General features: G+C 33.3%; 1 protein-coding gene and 1 non-coding gene across 2 annotated transcripts; one reads left to right on the top strand and one right to left on the bottom strand.

The window, feature by feature from the left end:
• Positions 1-4923: 4923 nt before the first annotated feature.
• LOC129950489 (uncharacterized) lies at positions 4924-16367 on the top strand. The gene is made up of 4 exons (XM_056062430.1): positions 4924-5051; positions 9066-10121; positions 15006-15126; positions 15249-16367. The coding sequence occupies exons 1-4, from the start codon at positions 4924-4926 to the stop codon at positions 16365-16367; spliced, it is 2424 nt and encodes an 807-aa protein (XP_055918405.1).
• Trnaf-gaa (transfer RNA phenylalanine (anticodon GAA)) lies at positions 8753-8825 on the bottom strand. Its single transcript has one exon. It is a non-coding gene; the product is annotated as a tRNA-Phe (tRNA).
• Positions 16368-16834: the final 467 nt, after the last annotated feature.

Consider the following 16834-nt stretch of genomic DNA (forward strand, 5'->3'; position numbering starts at 1 on the left):
AAGCTTCCAAATCAGAGCTAAGAAGTTGATGAGCTTGAAACGAGACATGTCAAATCAAAGCAGGTTATTAACAAATCGAGCATGGGCATTAAATTCTAGTTTTAGCATCTAAGCCAATTAAGAGTCAAGCCCTGCAAACACCTACCACCCATATATGTATTTATTGGCGAGAGAGACCAACTTGAATTTAGTATGAGTGAGAAGTATTGATCTAGTTAACAGATAGTCCTATGAGCAGAGCATATATCTTTGACACAAACAGTATCTCTGTTGGAATCCTAAATTAGTCTATTGTATTCCATCAAAATAATTGTTTGAAAAAATTAACCAATATTGTAAGAGCACAGAGGTTATAAAAAACGGAGATTATACAAATAACTAAGGTTGTTAATTTAACTAAAATTTAAAAATAAAGCAGGATATAAAAATATACAAGGTTAAATAACAACCAAGGCTCCAAAACTAACCAAATAATAATAACCAACATTATAAAAGTATAACAGATTATAAAACTAACCCACATTCTATGCGTAAATTTATTAGTTTATCTGAATCACTTTGTTTTCAAAGAATACAAATCAACAAACTCTAGATTTAAATCAAACATGATATTACGATGGTAGAGAAGTCGAAAAAAAGGGTCCCGCGATTCCGTCAGGTCTGTTTTGTCTGTCTGTCCACACTATTACAACCTAAACCATTGAGTCCATTGAGTTCAAATTTCGAAGTTAAGGTTTTGAGCAGATTCGCGTTTGAATATTTGATTATCAAAAGTGCAATTTTAAAAAAAAAAATATAGATTTTTTTTTCAAAATTTCATATCTCAAAAAACGGTTCAACATTTTCTTACGAAATTCACATGTCCATACCAAAAATATTTTTAAAACAATATTGAAAAAATTTATATATACATATAACTTAATTAAAAAAAAAACGCTCTTACGATTTTCAAAAAAAAAAATGTTTAAATCAAGCGTTTTTTTATTTATAAAATAGAATTTAAATTTTTGAAGACAAACTTATTTTTCAGGTACAATTTTGAATCTAAAAATAGTTTTTTTAAAATTACTTTAGCTGTGTAACCCACCCTCATCTCACCAGATCAAATCCTGTGCATGAGCGCATTATTTTGACAACATTTTATTAATATTCATATCTTTTATCCAAATTAGTACATTTGGTACACATTTATTTATTTTTATAACTATACCTATTGTAAATACCAACCATGGCTGTCTAGCGCCACTGCATCGGATTAACGAATATGATATATCTTAATAATATATATGATTTCTAAATATTATTCTTTAAGGCTAAGGTTGTTTCACACATATTTTACTTGCCTTCGCCTAAATAAAAGAATAAATACTTAAGAGTATATGTATTTGCTTTTGGAATCACTTGTTCAACGTATGCACATTATACCTATACAGGTATTACGCACAATCTCTACAACTAATGCTTGCGTGTCACTTCGTAACTTTAATCCAAAACGCACAAGAGCCTGACTGTAAACAGCACAAGAATAGCAATTTCTTGTACCTGTTCGTATGCTTGTTTCTTTTAAACTTTAACGAACAATTTAAACTTAACGTAAAAAGAATGTGATTGGATTGTTGTTAGCACCTTCTATCTACCAAAAAAATTCCTTCATTATCATCATAAACATGTATAAAATAAAGCTGAGCACGCCAAGGAACTATTCCTTATTCGTTTTATACCCCTACCTAACTACACAACTAATAGGCGATCGCTTTACAATTTAACCATACATGTTCTTCCTCTTTCTTACCTTCAGATAATTTATTTTCCATCCTGGTTCTTCCAATATGAAATTGATATAAAGCTTTCCAAAGGAAAAAGCTTTGAACGAACTAATTGAATGCTCAAACAATTGATTTCGTTAAGTAAGCTTAAAAGTATTTTTCATTTCCGGGATGAGTTGTCCTAGGATGAGTTGTGTCTTGGGATGAATCGCGCGGTTTTTTTGAAAAATCAAATGTCATTTATATCTTTGAAGACAAATTTATTTTATAGGTATATTTTTAAATCTGATATATGTACTTTTTTAAACAGACTTTGCATACAGGAGCAAGTTCATGCGACCCAGTCGTGCGATTTATTTCCTTGAACTCAAATTTTGACGTACTAAAATGTGTTACTTTACTCAAATCTGGCTTCCTGAATAATTTGCACTATTATCTCCTTTTAAAACTTGCTCATTTTCATAAGCTCGCATTGTGTTCCCACTTTAAGAATGTTAAGGGTATTAATTGATTGATAACTTCCCAACCCGTCTGTACATTCGCCTTTTTAAGAACTTTAACAAAATATACCTAACAATAATTTATGCGAAATAAATTATTTGAAGTCAATATCTTTCTTTATTTTCGAAATACTTGAGTCGAAAATCATTTCTTATCAGTTTCTTGTTGTTTTTTTAACCATTCGTGTTTTGTTAAAAATATTCTCTGTTGAATTCTTCTAAATAATGAACTGAAATTACCAACAATATTTTATAATTTGTATATATTATTTTACTGATAAGATAATATTTTCTAAAAGATAAAATTAGTTTGGAGCAAATATTTTTTATATTTGAAAAGATATTTTTCTTGTATTTTTTCTTAAGTTTTTTTTTTGTAAAAAAAGCTATCGATTGGATTTTTTTCATAATCTTACTGAACGTTAAAAACAATATTTTTTATATGATGAAATTAGTATGCCAATATCTTCAATTTTTAAAAGGATTTTTAATAAGTAATAAACTTTTAAAAATTTTTGGTAATATTTATTTTTTAATGTTTTTACTTTTTGTTAAAAAAGTGTCACTTTTGTTTTTCTCAAAATGTTACCAGATGAAAAATTATCAATTATTTTGAGAACAAAATCAATTTTTGTTCGTAATTTATTGGAGCGATATTTTGGTTGAACAAACATTTTTTTTTAAATAAAAAATGGACACCTTGAATCGTCGAGAAATGTCAACAATTTAATTTGAAAAATTGGCGCATTACAAAAGCTTTCTGTTTAAAGTTAAACTTTTCGAAATACGAACAAATTGTATTCAATTTTAATTTCATTACCATAATTTCAGATAGGAATAGAAAGTAAGCAAAGTAAAAATTTAACATACTCCCAAAATATTCTACGTTATTAAAACGATCAAGTTGATCTTATTTTTCCCTTAACTGACACTTAAACTCGAGACTAAAACCACCTATGTCTTCTCATTAACAAATATTGCATATTACATAAATCAATATAACACCCACAGCTATTCCATAAATGTTTATTTATTTCTTCATTTAGTTTAGTTGATCGCATATAAAATCACTAAACACCTAATCGAGCATTACCCTACTTAGCTTATGTAGCCACAAACCTAATATGCAACAAAACAGTTACTTAATCATTCTCCTTTAAGTTGGAAATGCAAACAAAAACAAATTTAAAAAAGCATAAATAAATTATGGCCAATCGTAACCTACCTTAGTTCAACTTCCACGGGCAACTTTCACTATAACACCTAATTTGAACCAACATATACCTTCCCTCCGCATATGACGGCATAAAGCATCATCACATTGTGTCGTCGCAATTTTCCACTTCGGTAATAATAAACGTTAACTTGGCTAAGACCCATCATGAGGAGTGACTAAGCGTTGAAAAAAACGTAATTTTAGCTAACGACCATTTTTATGCGAGAAATGCTGGTTTAGTAACTACAATTTTGTATAGTTAACATGTCCCGGAACTGGTCAAGACGACATCTGAACAAAACGACATGTTTCTCCGCCGACTTGAATGTTTACATTCTGTATCCGGACAATTTTCGCTTATAGCAAAATCCCTTCTTTTTCTCTTCCGATTGAACTTAAAACGAAACATAACAAAACTGATACCTAAAGTTCAGACTCGGTGGTTTTCGTTGTTGGCGAAGAAAGGTGCATAAAATGTTGCTCTGCTCATTTGGTAACTTCATCTTAAATTCAACGCACGTATCGCATTCAACAAGCTTGAAACTACTTTGACGTGGTGCGGTGGTATAGAGCGGTGTTTCAAGATATTGAACCTAAAGTGACATGTTTTTTACGTTCGTTTCTTTTTTTTGATATAATTAAGTGAACCCACACCTTTCTAAACAGTTTTGATCCTTGTAGAACTGAATTGTCTCGGGGAATTAATTCATAGACTCTTCATCTTCATCTTCGTTGAAGACTGCGCGCTAGTCAAATTAAAAAGGTAGGAAACGAAGAAGACGTCTACCGGCGGCGGTGGTAGTGGCATAATTAACAAAAGTGACGTGCAAATCGTAGTGAAATATTTCTATTTTTTATCATCCTTAAGGACCTCCAAGGAGAGTTCTTTCTAATAATACCACAGAGTCAAGAGTTCGCCGTGTATCCCGCGTAAGTGATGCGAGGAGGTAGTGATGCGATGATGGGCAAATAGCTTTGCAAAGATATTGTATCTTGAATTGCAAGTGCTTCGCAGATGTTTCATGCTATTTTCTACAGAAAAAAGAAAACTAAATAGTACTCAACACATCTCATCTCGTCCTTGTTGCCTTAACGTCGTCGACGGTCGTCGTTGCCGTCATCTCGTCGTGTCGTTAGAAAATATTATATTATTATGAAAAGTAGAAAACTCAATTTGATTTCACGTGAGAATAATAACGCACACAGCACAAAAGTGAACATTGAGCTCTTTTAATCAGAGACTTATTTCTACTACACTATACTCGCGTATCCTTCGTCCTTCTTTTCATTTCGATTTTAAATCTGAAACGTTAAGAAGTTATGATATCAACGAGACTTGTTGTTGTAGCTGGAATTGGAATACAAATGCGAATAAGTGGATGTGATTTTCTTGGGCATCAAATTAAGTTTCAACATCAAGATGAGAATGCTCCCTAAAATTATGCATCATTGCGCATTCTTAATTATAACGTTTTCTTGTTCGTACATTTTGTGCATACAAAATGGAGGAAAAACTGTTTCATCGTCATCTTCATCACCAACAGAATCGGATGACAACTTGATGAAGAGGTGAGTTAGAATTGTGAGGTGTATATTTTGTTTATGACTTTGGAGTTGGAGAGTGAAAAAAACTGAATTTATGAGAGCTTAGTTGTTAGTCTTGTGAAAAGAAACTAAGCAGATTGTGAGCAAAATTAAGAATGAATATAATAATAAAGTGTGCAATTTTGGGAAAAGCCTGGGTGATAATAAGTTTGCAATTTTTGTGCATGAAAAAAAGTCGAAGGAACTACGTTTATTAAGGATAATTTTAAACAGCCTAATATTTTGACAGCTGTCACTTTAGGCGGTTATATTTTGACATGACATGACGTGAGAAGCACAAAATGGCTTTGTTCAGTCTCGTGTTGGATAGGTGGATTTTTAGATACCTTGTTTAACGAGTTGGATAGCTGTATTGAGCTGTCAAAAAAAAAAACTTTCAACTGTTCATTAAAAGCAGAGAGACATTAATGGCTGACACACAAACACGCATCACCTTCGGCTTCGCCTGACGTTTACGAGTTCAGTCATAGGAATTCAATGCATGCCTTTCACAATGAAGCTTCGACCTCACGTTTCATTTGACAATCGTAAAGAAATACCGTAATGTGACTCCAAACAGAAGCTCTAGTTCAAACTTTCTGAACATTTGCTTTGTCTGACAGCTCCACAGCTGTAAAAAAGTCAAAAAACAAAATACATTTGTTTTGGAGGGATTCGCATTGGTTATTATATGGGTTGTGTAAGCTACTTCCGCCATAAATTTAATTTTATCGATTTCAAAACACATATTTTTTTAATTTTGAGTATAAATACCAGCTGTTAATGTCAGAAGTGCCATTTTAGAAATTTCATATTGAAAGGGTCATTCAAAGCAACATCGAAGCAGGTCCAACGTAACGCAGACGAAGCCGAAGCTGAAGCGTGTTTGTGTTTCAGCCATTAAAATTTGAAGTCGAAACTGTTGTAAGATAAAACATTAAATGGATAATTCAACAGATTCGTCGGACGATGATGAATTGATAGGCGAGTGACAATTTAATAAATAAGAGATAACCTTAATCTCTAATCAATGTTAAATTTCCTCTTTTCTAATCGCGCAGCACAAATTCATTAACTTTTGACTAATACAAATCCAGGCGCGGGGTTATATGAACCATAAAGCTTATACAGTTAAATTGTATAAGTATAGATTTTATCTAAAGATTCTTTAGTAATTTAACGATATCACCAAAAAGCGGTTTACTGTCAAAAACAATCTAAATCTTTGTTTTCACACAGTTGTGAATTTAAACAAACTTTAGTAATACTAAAAAAAATAAGATCTTTTCTGAGAGAAAAAGCTAATATACAGGTTCTTAAGAAGAAACCTTAAATAAAAGATCTAAAATTTGATATCAAGCCTTTAAATTCCTAAAACTCGTCTTGACTTCCATATAATTGTTTTGACGCATATAAATAGTGTTAGATTTTCTTAAAGTATTTGTTTTTTTCTTTCAAACTTTTCTTAAAAACTTTCAAGATCTTAAAAAATTTAAAAAAAAATCTACTTTATGAAGTGAATTTAGTAGGATGCTCTAAAACTGATATTTAAACATGAATATCAAGAACATAAATGCTCCAAAAACAGCAAAAGTGAAACTTTACTTAAACTGATGGCTAAATGATTAAATGAAATATAAAAGCTTTGAATCAGTCGATAATTGAAGTGTGGCAATGTAAAACTTATGAGTGCCACACTAAAGCTCCTTTCCAACTTATTAGTTTACCTTAGTTTTAATTTATATAATGTTTAGAGTAATTATGTAATTAAATTCACTTATTTCCTTAAATTTAAAAACCAAAGATTTTTCTCTCTACAATCTTAAAGCTTTGTTGACTCCTTTAGGATATAAATATTTTAAAATGGTTTACGCAACAGTAATTTTTCAGAATTTATCTTTTAGCATCAGGTACGACAGTATTAATAGACTCCCTAAAATTGAGTCCTAAAATACACATCACAAAAACCCTGAACATTCTTTATATCAAATTCTGTTTTATTTTCCAATGAAAAAATATCACATATTTCCAACAAACTTTCTCATTATCTGTGTTTTTGCATCAATATTTTTTGAGCATTATTCGCATTTAAGAAATGTCAATAACGAAAGAATATACTGTTTTTGGAAATTAAGCTACGTTTCAACTCAATGTGTAACATTTCTGCATGAAGTGCACCAAAAACCCTCTTAACTATTTTAATTTAGGTCTTAAATATGACATAATTAGAAAGGTGTTGGAATCTTTGAATGCTTTCATAATGTAGGGAGTCGTCTAAATTAAATAGTTAAACCTTATATCGCTGGACAACAATGTTCTAAGATAATCTAATAGCTAAAGATGTAATTTAAACCCTAATATGTAAATGTAAGGTTATGTTTTTTCAATTTTATCAGCCTCTTTTAGAGGATCTTAAAGAACATTTGTTAGCGGTGCACAAAGACTCATCTTTATGTTAGGTGTATGATTTCTCCCCATAGCCTCATAAAAAGTCTGCATCCGCCCTTGTATACATTTATACCTCAAATGCTCTCAAGACAAATTGGTTTCAAATTCAATAATATAGGAAAAAGTTCGTCTAAGTATATCTTTTTACTTGCGACATATAAGATCTATGTTGCAAAGTTTTACGTTCGTAAAAAATGTTGAACTCTAGATGTAATTAAACATGACTTTACGATGGTAGAAATGTCGAAATAAGTACTTCCTCCGATTCCGTCCGTCTGTATGTGTCTTCTAGGCCCTTCAGCCAAAGCATTGGATCGATTGACTTCAAATTACGCCGATTCGCGTTAAGACTGTTTTTTTTTTTTCATTTTTTAAGTCTAAATATCGTTTTTGTTTTTAATTTTCCTAAAAAAATCAAAAAAAAAAACGTGTGTATTGCTCAGAAAGGGTAACACTCATAGAACCATTATTTTGTTCTTAATTTTTCTCAAGAACTATACAACTGATTTCAATAACATTTTGCATAAGCTCTAATATTGTACATATGTAAATATTCTTAATCAGACTCTTTCGATCAATGAGCAAGTTCAAAAATTCAAACAATAAACATGCAATGCACACTTCTTAGATTGAAAATTCTTTTACAGTATTTTTATAAGCAAACTTTGCATTTTGTTTTTGAGAACGATTCAAACAGTAATTTTTATATCACGTCATTAAGTGAAAAGTATGTGTTTACAAATTAGTCCAAAATATAGTCTTTTTTACTATTGAAGAAAATTCTTAAATTATTCCTGAGACCGAATGAAGTCACAAATAACAGTGTTTCTCAAATCTATAAACAAATTAAAACAAATTAATATTTGTAAATAAATAATACTGGAGTATTTTTTAATAAAGATAACAATATTTTATTTAAATACGGGATGTAAAGAACAAATTCTTTAGTCCCATAAAGTTCGTTATAACCGAGTTTGGCTGTAGTTTTTATTATCATAATATCATGTTTAAGAACTGGAAACAAAAATCTGAGTTTTAAATTTTTTAATACAAAAGTCTTGAATCTAATTCAAGAAATAAATAAATTTTTTTTTACTAACGCAACTTTTCCGCTTTTAAACATCAAAATTTGTTTTTAGATTTTTTGAAAGCAAACATAAAATGAAAATTTAAAAAAATTAGGCCGTATAAGGAACAAAATAAATATTTAATACTTAAAATAAGAGCAAAATGACAGTTGCCGAAACCCGGGATCGAACCGGGGACCTTTAGATCTTCAGTCTAACGCTCTCCCAACTGAGCTATTTCGGCGGATGAGTATATTTTTTGGCAAAACTTCTATTTTTCAGATTTTTTTATTTTTCTACTAACCTTTTGGAATGAATCTTCTGAACGTTTAGGTAAAACTTCTATGTAATCGATTTTGTCAAAAGTTGTTGTATTCAGAAAAATTTTAAAATTCCCTTAAGAATTGTTGATAACAATAATTTTTTTTGTTAATATGCATACATTTTCATATCCTTACTTTCCTTTTATTTTCTCTCGTTTTAGAAGACACTTCGATTCCCCAGAAGCTCGTCAGTCATTCTTCCAAGAAAACAACTTTGACAGTTCTGGTTTTCAGCCATCAAATGAACTGTCAGGTTTTCGATTTCCTGACAAACATCAACAATACAATACAAACAGCCCAAATGAGCTGCAGCCACCATCATCATCATTTGGATACCATCAACAGAATTATCCTTATCTAAATAACAATCGAGAAGTGGCAAACATCAATGAAGGACCAAATCCATACAATTCAGCCTTAAACACGGGAGAACACTCCAACAATAACGCTAATAATCTCAATAATTATCCATATCAGCAGCATTCGAATGCAATTGCCAGCTTTGGTCCATCACATCATCGTGACTCACCTAAAATCCCGAATGCAAATGATTTCTATCTCTCATCAAAATCACCACCACCATCACCACCGCTGTACCATCAGAATAACAAGAATCCTTATTACCATCCCGCCTCCTCACCAACACCACAATATTATGACTATGAGCCAATTCAACGAAAGCCTCCTACTTATGCCCAGGCCTTTGGTAATTATTTGTTTAACGGACAACCCAATTATTACAACCGACCAAGAGCCACTCCACCACCAAGACCACCACCGCCACCATCACACTCTGCATTTGGGTCGCAATCATCTTATAGTCCTTATCAAGACGGACATTTAACGGGACCTTATCCTTATGACGATCTAACATCACCGTCTGGACCTTCCTCTTACCCACCACCACAGTATGCGAATCAATTTGGTAATTTCGGCAGTGGTAGCGGTGGTGGTGGTGGTGGTTATTATGGAACGAAGACGCCGACAACATCTACGACGACGACGGGTTCAGCTAATCCCTTGGGAAGCTTATTAAACAGCATTGGAGGACCGTTTGCAGGCGGAAATCCTCTTAGTATGCAAATCATTCGAGGATTGGAGAATATTGCACGCAATGACGATTTGCAATGTGTACCTAAGGTGCTGTGTCAAATGCTCGGTTCACCCACCCGCCGGGCCCAATTGCCCAGCTTCATTACATCCCCGGTATTAACAAGGTAAACAAAATATCCATACGCAACGTGCGGCATGTAAGTTTTGTGCAAATATATTTATTAGCCAGGTAAATAGGTATGAATATTGTAAGATTTATTTAGACTTAAATTAATGTCCTAAATACCTAAAATCAAAAAAACAGTTTGCAAATTCCTTTAACAGAAAGATTGAAAAAATATTCAATCATGGTTCAAGAAGCATTGGAGGGTTACATTTTCGAACCACTTATTAAAGGTAACGTGTCGGAATTTCGCTTTTCAAAGGTTTCAAAAAAGTTCTCCTTGTTTTGATTGGAAAAGGGTTACCAAATTTATTTTATATAGAGAATTTATTGAACAATTTGAATAAAACAAATTAAGAAAAGAAACTTATTGAAAAAAAGAGAGTTTAAGAATGACGAAAAACTTTTACACACAATTATTTCATAAACAACAAAACCATTTGATCAAAATAAAATAATTATGAAAGTGAAATTAGAATGAATCAAGGTAGCTAAAATATTCTTTACACCCGTCCGTCGTAACGTGGTATTCCGGCTTAATCCTTGACAGATTTTTCTAAATGCTGAAAGCATTTCTTATGAGCCGATAATGCTAATATTTTCTCTAGAGCTTCTGCTGGAATGTTTTCGGTATTAATGAATTTGAATTTGTTTTTTTTCCACATGCAATTGCTTCTTTTACGAAATGACACTGAATACCTAAGTGCTTGGTAAGTCCTTGGATTCCCATATTACTTGCAACTGAATGTTTAAGGCTGTCGGAAAATATTTTATCAGTTCTTTGATGAAGTCCAAATTCTTCAAGTAAATTTTGTGCTTTATTTGCAACGGAACTGAGATTGACATATTCAGCTTCATATTAAATGAGAATTCGCTTTATAACTTTCGGTTATTGTAATCACTAGCCCTACTTGCATCAGTTTACACTTTTGGAGCCTTTAAGTAGCGAAATATATGTATTGCTGGGTTTCAATGCTGCTGCCATGGATCACTGTTGAATTGTAAAAGGCGTTCACTGCATAAGCAAAGTCAGGCCTACTAAAAGTTAATACGAGTACGTGTAAATAAATAAATTAAGTGGCGCAACAGTCCATGAACACTTTTCATGATAAGAATTACTCTTGGAAAATTTGTCAATTCCTTGAAAGAGGCAGTACCCTTGTAGAAAGTTAGGTAGCACTGGCAGGGATTGAACCCAAGACCCCTTGCATGACAGTCCAACGCACCTTTTTTTTTATTTTTAAATTCATTTTTATTCATTATTTCTTAAAACAACTCTTAAAGCTAGATAAAAATTCGTGAAACGAACCTTATTAGCCACAACGTACAACTAACTAACTGGTCCCATACGGACACTCCAAGTTGAACTGTAACACTTAATACTAATGCTTTTCGGCCCTTAGATCTATTTAACGTCAATTTAATTTTATTTAATTTTTGTATTCATTAGAAAATTAAAACTAATATTCATATCCTTTTTTATTTTTACTTAAAAACTACTTAAAATTAGGTTCTTTAATAAAACTTAAAACTAACTTAAACTACCTATTTTACCAATAAACTACTTAAAACTAGAAAAACCACAGCAACAAATCTAACTATCTAACATTTTTTGTTTTTTATTTTCATTTTTCATTTTTCATTTGCATTTTCCTTTTTTTTCTTATTCCATGTTTGTTTTAATTTTTGTATTCCTATTATTATTATGCCTATTCTACTTAAAACTAAACCCTAAAACTATAAAACAAGAATGTAAGTCGGCCAAGGCTTAAAACCCCATTCCGACTACACACTATTAAGTGCCGATTGAAGCCACCAAAACTGGTTCTCCTGCTTCACCCTATCAGTTCGGTCCCGTTCGGACACAGCCCTACTAAACCGAAGGAGCTCTGCTCTTACTTGTGCCATGACGTCCCGATTGTACGGGAGTCGCCTATCCACGGTTCGTGTTCTGACGTGGTAGATTAGTGGAACTGTTAATCTATCCTGTATCAGACCGCATCTATCTAAAAAAGAGGAAAGCCTCTATTGGAATGAAGCCGCTTAAGCGTGCACTCTCAAAATACTCGTCGTTCGGAAAGAACGCCCTGAAATTAAATTGTTGGTCGAAGACATACATAGCTCTCGCAATGTAACCTCGAACGAATTTTATCACCAAATTGTCAATTCTGTTGATTCGAGCCCCGTTGTATAGAACCTCGTTGGAATAGTAATGCACGGAAGAAGATTCAGCTGTTCGATATAAGCCGGTACAGCGTCGATAACACCGCCGCTAAAATACCTGAAACTTCTCCATCTGGGAAGGGGCAACGTTGAATTACACAGGATAACCATGTTGCAAATTAACTCCTGAGTCAAGTCGACTGCTAAAAAACATCCGTTTCGTCAGAGCGAAGGCTTCTCAGAGCAGCATTTATATGTCTGTCGAAATATAAATATTGATCTAACCAGATACCGAGGTACTTCACTACAATTTTGCTCGTTAATGACTGCCGTAAAGATCAACGATGACCACCTTGCGCCATTTCTTGCACGTATCCCCCGTGGCCCTAGCCAACGGAGTCCGGAACAGACTTCTGGACATTTATTTTCAGTTTCCAGTCGTCGCAATATCGCTGAATCTTGTCGAAATCACGCTGAAAGAGAATTCTAATAACCTCAACCTTTCGGGCCGTTCTGTACGCAATAAGATCGTCGGCGTACGAAATTGCCTTTGTAAAACTACCTATCAGATCGCTGGTGTAAATGCTGAAGAGAATCGGCGAATTGACCGCTCACTGTTGAAAACAATTGTTAATTTGGAATATTGTGTTCTACCGTTAAGCATATCATAAAGTATATACAACAATGGCTTGCTTATGCCAAGCCTGCTCAGTTTTAGGTAAAGACCCTCTAACCATACGGTGTCAAAGGCCTTTTCCAATTCAACCAGTACAGCACCTGTGCATTGTTGTTTTGATTTATTCCATTGGATATCAGAAACGAGTTTAGACGCAGCATGAATTGTGTCATGACTCGCCTTGAACCGGAACTGTTTATCCGGAATTATTTTGTTGTCCGCAGCCCACTTAGTCAGAGCCCTATTAATGATTTTTTCGAAAACTTTGCTGATGCTCGGAAGAAGACTTATTGACCGGAGATTTGACGGGTTGGAGTTGTCCTTTCCCTTTTTCGGGAGAGGATGAACCACACCGGTCTTATAATGCACTGGATAATACGTATTATTCAGTGCATTATTGAAGAGTGTATTGTACGTGTATGTCAATTGCTTCCCTCGGTAAATGTCTTAGTACAACGTTGGATATACAATCGACACCTGATGACTTTTTGTTTTAATTGAGTTGAAGATGAGCTGAAGCTCAACCTTCGTCACTAACAAGGGACTTGGTCCCAACAGTCCAACGCACTACGGGTACTACATCATCACGCTACGGGTACTACAGTTAATACGTGTAGCAAACTTAAAATCAATTGGCGATACTTTGTTTTGTATATTTCGGTTCACTCTCCTTTGATTTTGATTCATGTTCCAACTTCTTTCCTGTAGGCATTGGTAATCGGGCTAACGGTCCGTAAGTCCATAATTATCATAAAGAATTCTTATAAATCCTTCCTGACTAATAGATACGGTTGCGTTCATACGTTTAATTTCTAATCCTATACAAAGCTCTGGATATTCAAGATCTCTTATCTCGAAAATATAAGTTAAAGGTTGTTTCAGTATCAAATCATCGACATAAAATTTGGTCTTCAACACACATTTTAATTTTATGACATTACGGTCAAGTGGTCTGTCAGCCAAAGCCAAAGTGCTATTTTTGAGCAGGGAATTGTATTCGATTTGCATTATCACTTGCCATTCATCGGCCTCTTCCAAAAGAAACAATTTCATCGACGATTTGTGAATCATTGCTTTCTGGTTTGACGTTTCTTGGCTTACGGTCAATTCGTCATTACATTCAGGATGCTTTGAGTTTTCAGTACTATCCTGAAGCGAAAAAGAATTAAAATAACATTTTATTACGTAGTTACCTCTCAATATGGGGTTTGCTTTTATGAACAATTCTGCTTCTGATTACCCTTCCCTTGCTTGGTATCCAAACTCTAAAAGCTTTAGACTCTTCCGTGTCACTAAAATGCCTTCCTCACAACAACATCCGTATTTTCCAATTTAGAACTTTAGAACCAATCTCCTTTAGAAAAGCCACATTTGGTTTGCTTCGTAAGAACGCTGAAGTGTTAACTAATTTTTTCCACAAAAACTTGGGAAGTCGGATTTCATTCATGAAAAACCTTCTCATCTCAGTTTATGCCCAGTTTAACATTTCTTCAAGAACATTCTTTTGCGGTGTATTTGGTATTTCCGCTCGTTTCCATACATTTTTGAAAATCTTTGTTGGAAGTGTCTTGAGTTTTTCTATATAGAGTTTGTTTCAGTAAAAACCTTAAATGTTTTAAAGGCTTGTAGAGCTTCACTTTTTCTTTTAAGAAAACAGATATCTTTCTTGAAAAGCCATAAATGAAGGTTATAAAGTATTGAAATAAGATTTTTCGCTAATTTGAAACCAGACAAGTATTATAAAAATATTATGGTTCCTTCCCTATAATATCAATTAGACTATCTGCTTATCCGACATAGTTTGCTTTTTCAGTTTTTTTTTTTATATTCAAGCAATCTCTTACAAATAGCTGTTACTTCAGGATTTTGGCTTTGAGAATCAATTTCATCTTGAAACATTTCGAAAAACTCGAAGAATGTGTTATATTCGAGAATTTAAAAAAATAATTTACCTCAGCATAAATTGAATTGTTTTCATTTAAAATTCCGTATTTTTCGTCCTCAAAATTACATAAATACAAATTGCTAATAAACATTTCCCTCTAGATTTGTCGCATCATTACCTTCTTTTTCGCCTGCCCTTATCTACGGTCGAGCAGCGCTGCTGGGACTCAGTGGTGGGGAATACAGTTGTACTCGAACTTACAACAAATGTCCACAAAACGAGGTAATATCTGATTTTATTTTTGTTTTTCTTATTTTTAACTTAATTTAAAATTCCATTCAAATTTTATTTTAAACCTTGACATCTCTTTCCACTGCCTCCAACACCACCACCACCGCACACAGGATGACATTTTGTATTATCTCAACAATCATCGTGGAGGTTTCTTTAAGTTTTTCAGTGAACCTGATACACATCAGGATGATGCTCAGACTCAGAACACTCAATATCAGTATACAACGGAAAGACCATCTTACCAGCAACAGCAACAATCACTGGAACCATCAATTTTTAATTTCCTGAAAGGACTTACATCCCCAACAACATCGACAACGACCAACACTAATCAAGGAAACGTGGTGAATTCTTTTATGAGTGATGCCGTAACGAATGGAATTGGAAGTCTTTTCGGAAACATCATTTCGGGCTTCTTAAATGGACAAGCAGCTGCAACAAGACGTAACGATGAAGAAGATGATATTGATGTTGAAATTGATGTTGATGAAAAACCGAAAAAATATTCTGATTTAATTGAATCGAATTCCACAACGACGACAACAACATCAAATTCTGATGATGATGATGAAGGAGAAGAAAAAGAACAAGAACAAGAAGTAGAGGGGCGTATACTTAACAATAAAAGCAATATCCTTGCCTACGCCGAACCACCAGGACAACATGATAATCCAATAAGTTTTCCCCCCGAGAATGGGAACGACAATTACGAAGACCAACAATTCGGATCGGAATTTCGATTCCCTAATACTGCTCATAGGGATACACATCACGATGAGGAAGACTATCGTAGGGGAAAGAAGGTGAATTTTATTGATTCACATCATCATCATCATCCGCAGCAAGATGATTCGTATTCGCATGGTGCGAAGAAAATGATTTTTCCCGATCGAACTGGTACTGGAAATTTACGATTCGACAATGATGAATATTTTCGGGTGGGAAAAATCCTTAATCGTCGTCCTCCTGAATACAATCGGGGGTATAGGGAGGAGCAGGAGGACTACAACTATAGGAGAACAACGACAACAACAACGACGACTAGGAGGCCTACGAGTTACCTTAATCGATATTCTTCGAGCAACTACAGGCAGGATTATAATCAAAATAAGTATCAAAATAAATATCAAGACACTGCAGAAGATACTTCGGGAAATGTGTATGTTACCAATGGACAGGGGGTTATTGAATACTATATCAATGCAAGTGGAAAGAAAATCTATGTTTGATTTAAATCGAAATTAATTACCTTAAACAAAAAACAGTCGTTCGTTTTTTGAAAACCGAAGACAAAAATAATTTTGAATGAAAACTTTAAATCTGCACAGCAAAAAACCGAAGACAAAAATAATTTTGAATGAAAACTTTAAATCTGCACAGCAATTTATGATATTTGGCAGACTTATTTATTGTCTTATATAAAAAATGTAACAATCTTTCTTATTTTGGTTTCTTTAAATAAGGGTTTGACATTAGTCATTAAAGGTCTGAATATGCCCAGATTTAATCAGAACTTCGAAAAGCAATTATAATAAGTTAAGTTTTATTTTCAAGTGATTTGAATAAACTAAGCATAATGCTGTTTTTAATTTTTGTTTTAAATCAGTTCATTAATATAGACAAATTTAATATTGAAAAACCTCTTTTGAACTCACGGGGCAATTCAGTGATATATTTTGTAAATTAGTTAAGTCTG

This window comes from Eupeodes corollae, chromosome 1 (assembly GCF_945859685.1).
Source record: "Eupeodes corollae chromosome 1, idEupCoro1.1, whole genome shotgun sequence".
Classification (NCBI taxonomy): Eukaryota; Metazoa; Arthropoda; class Insecta; order Diptera; family Syrphidae; genus Eupeodes; species Eupeodes corollae.

Bases quoted from the DNA above. Each gene is read 5' to 3' on its own strand.
- LOC129950489 (XM_056062430.1), top strand. From the start codon at position 4,924: ATGCATCATTGCGCATTCTTAATTATAACGTTTTCTTGTTCGTACATT. The intron at 5,052-9,065 runs GTGAGTTAGAAT...CTCTCGTTTTAG, and splicing joins GATGACAACTTGATGAAGAG to AAGACACTTCGATTCCCCAG. The intron at 10,122-15,005 runs GTAAACAAAATA...ATTTCCCTCTAG, and splicing joins ACATCCCCGGTATTAACAAG to ATTTGTCGCATCATTACCTT.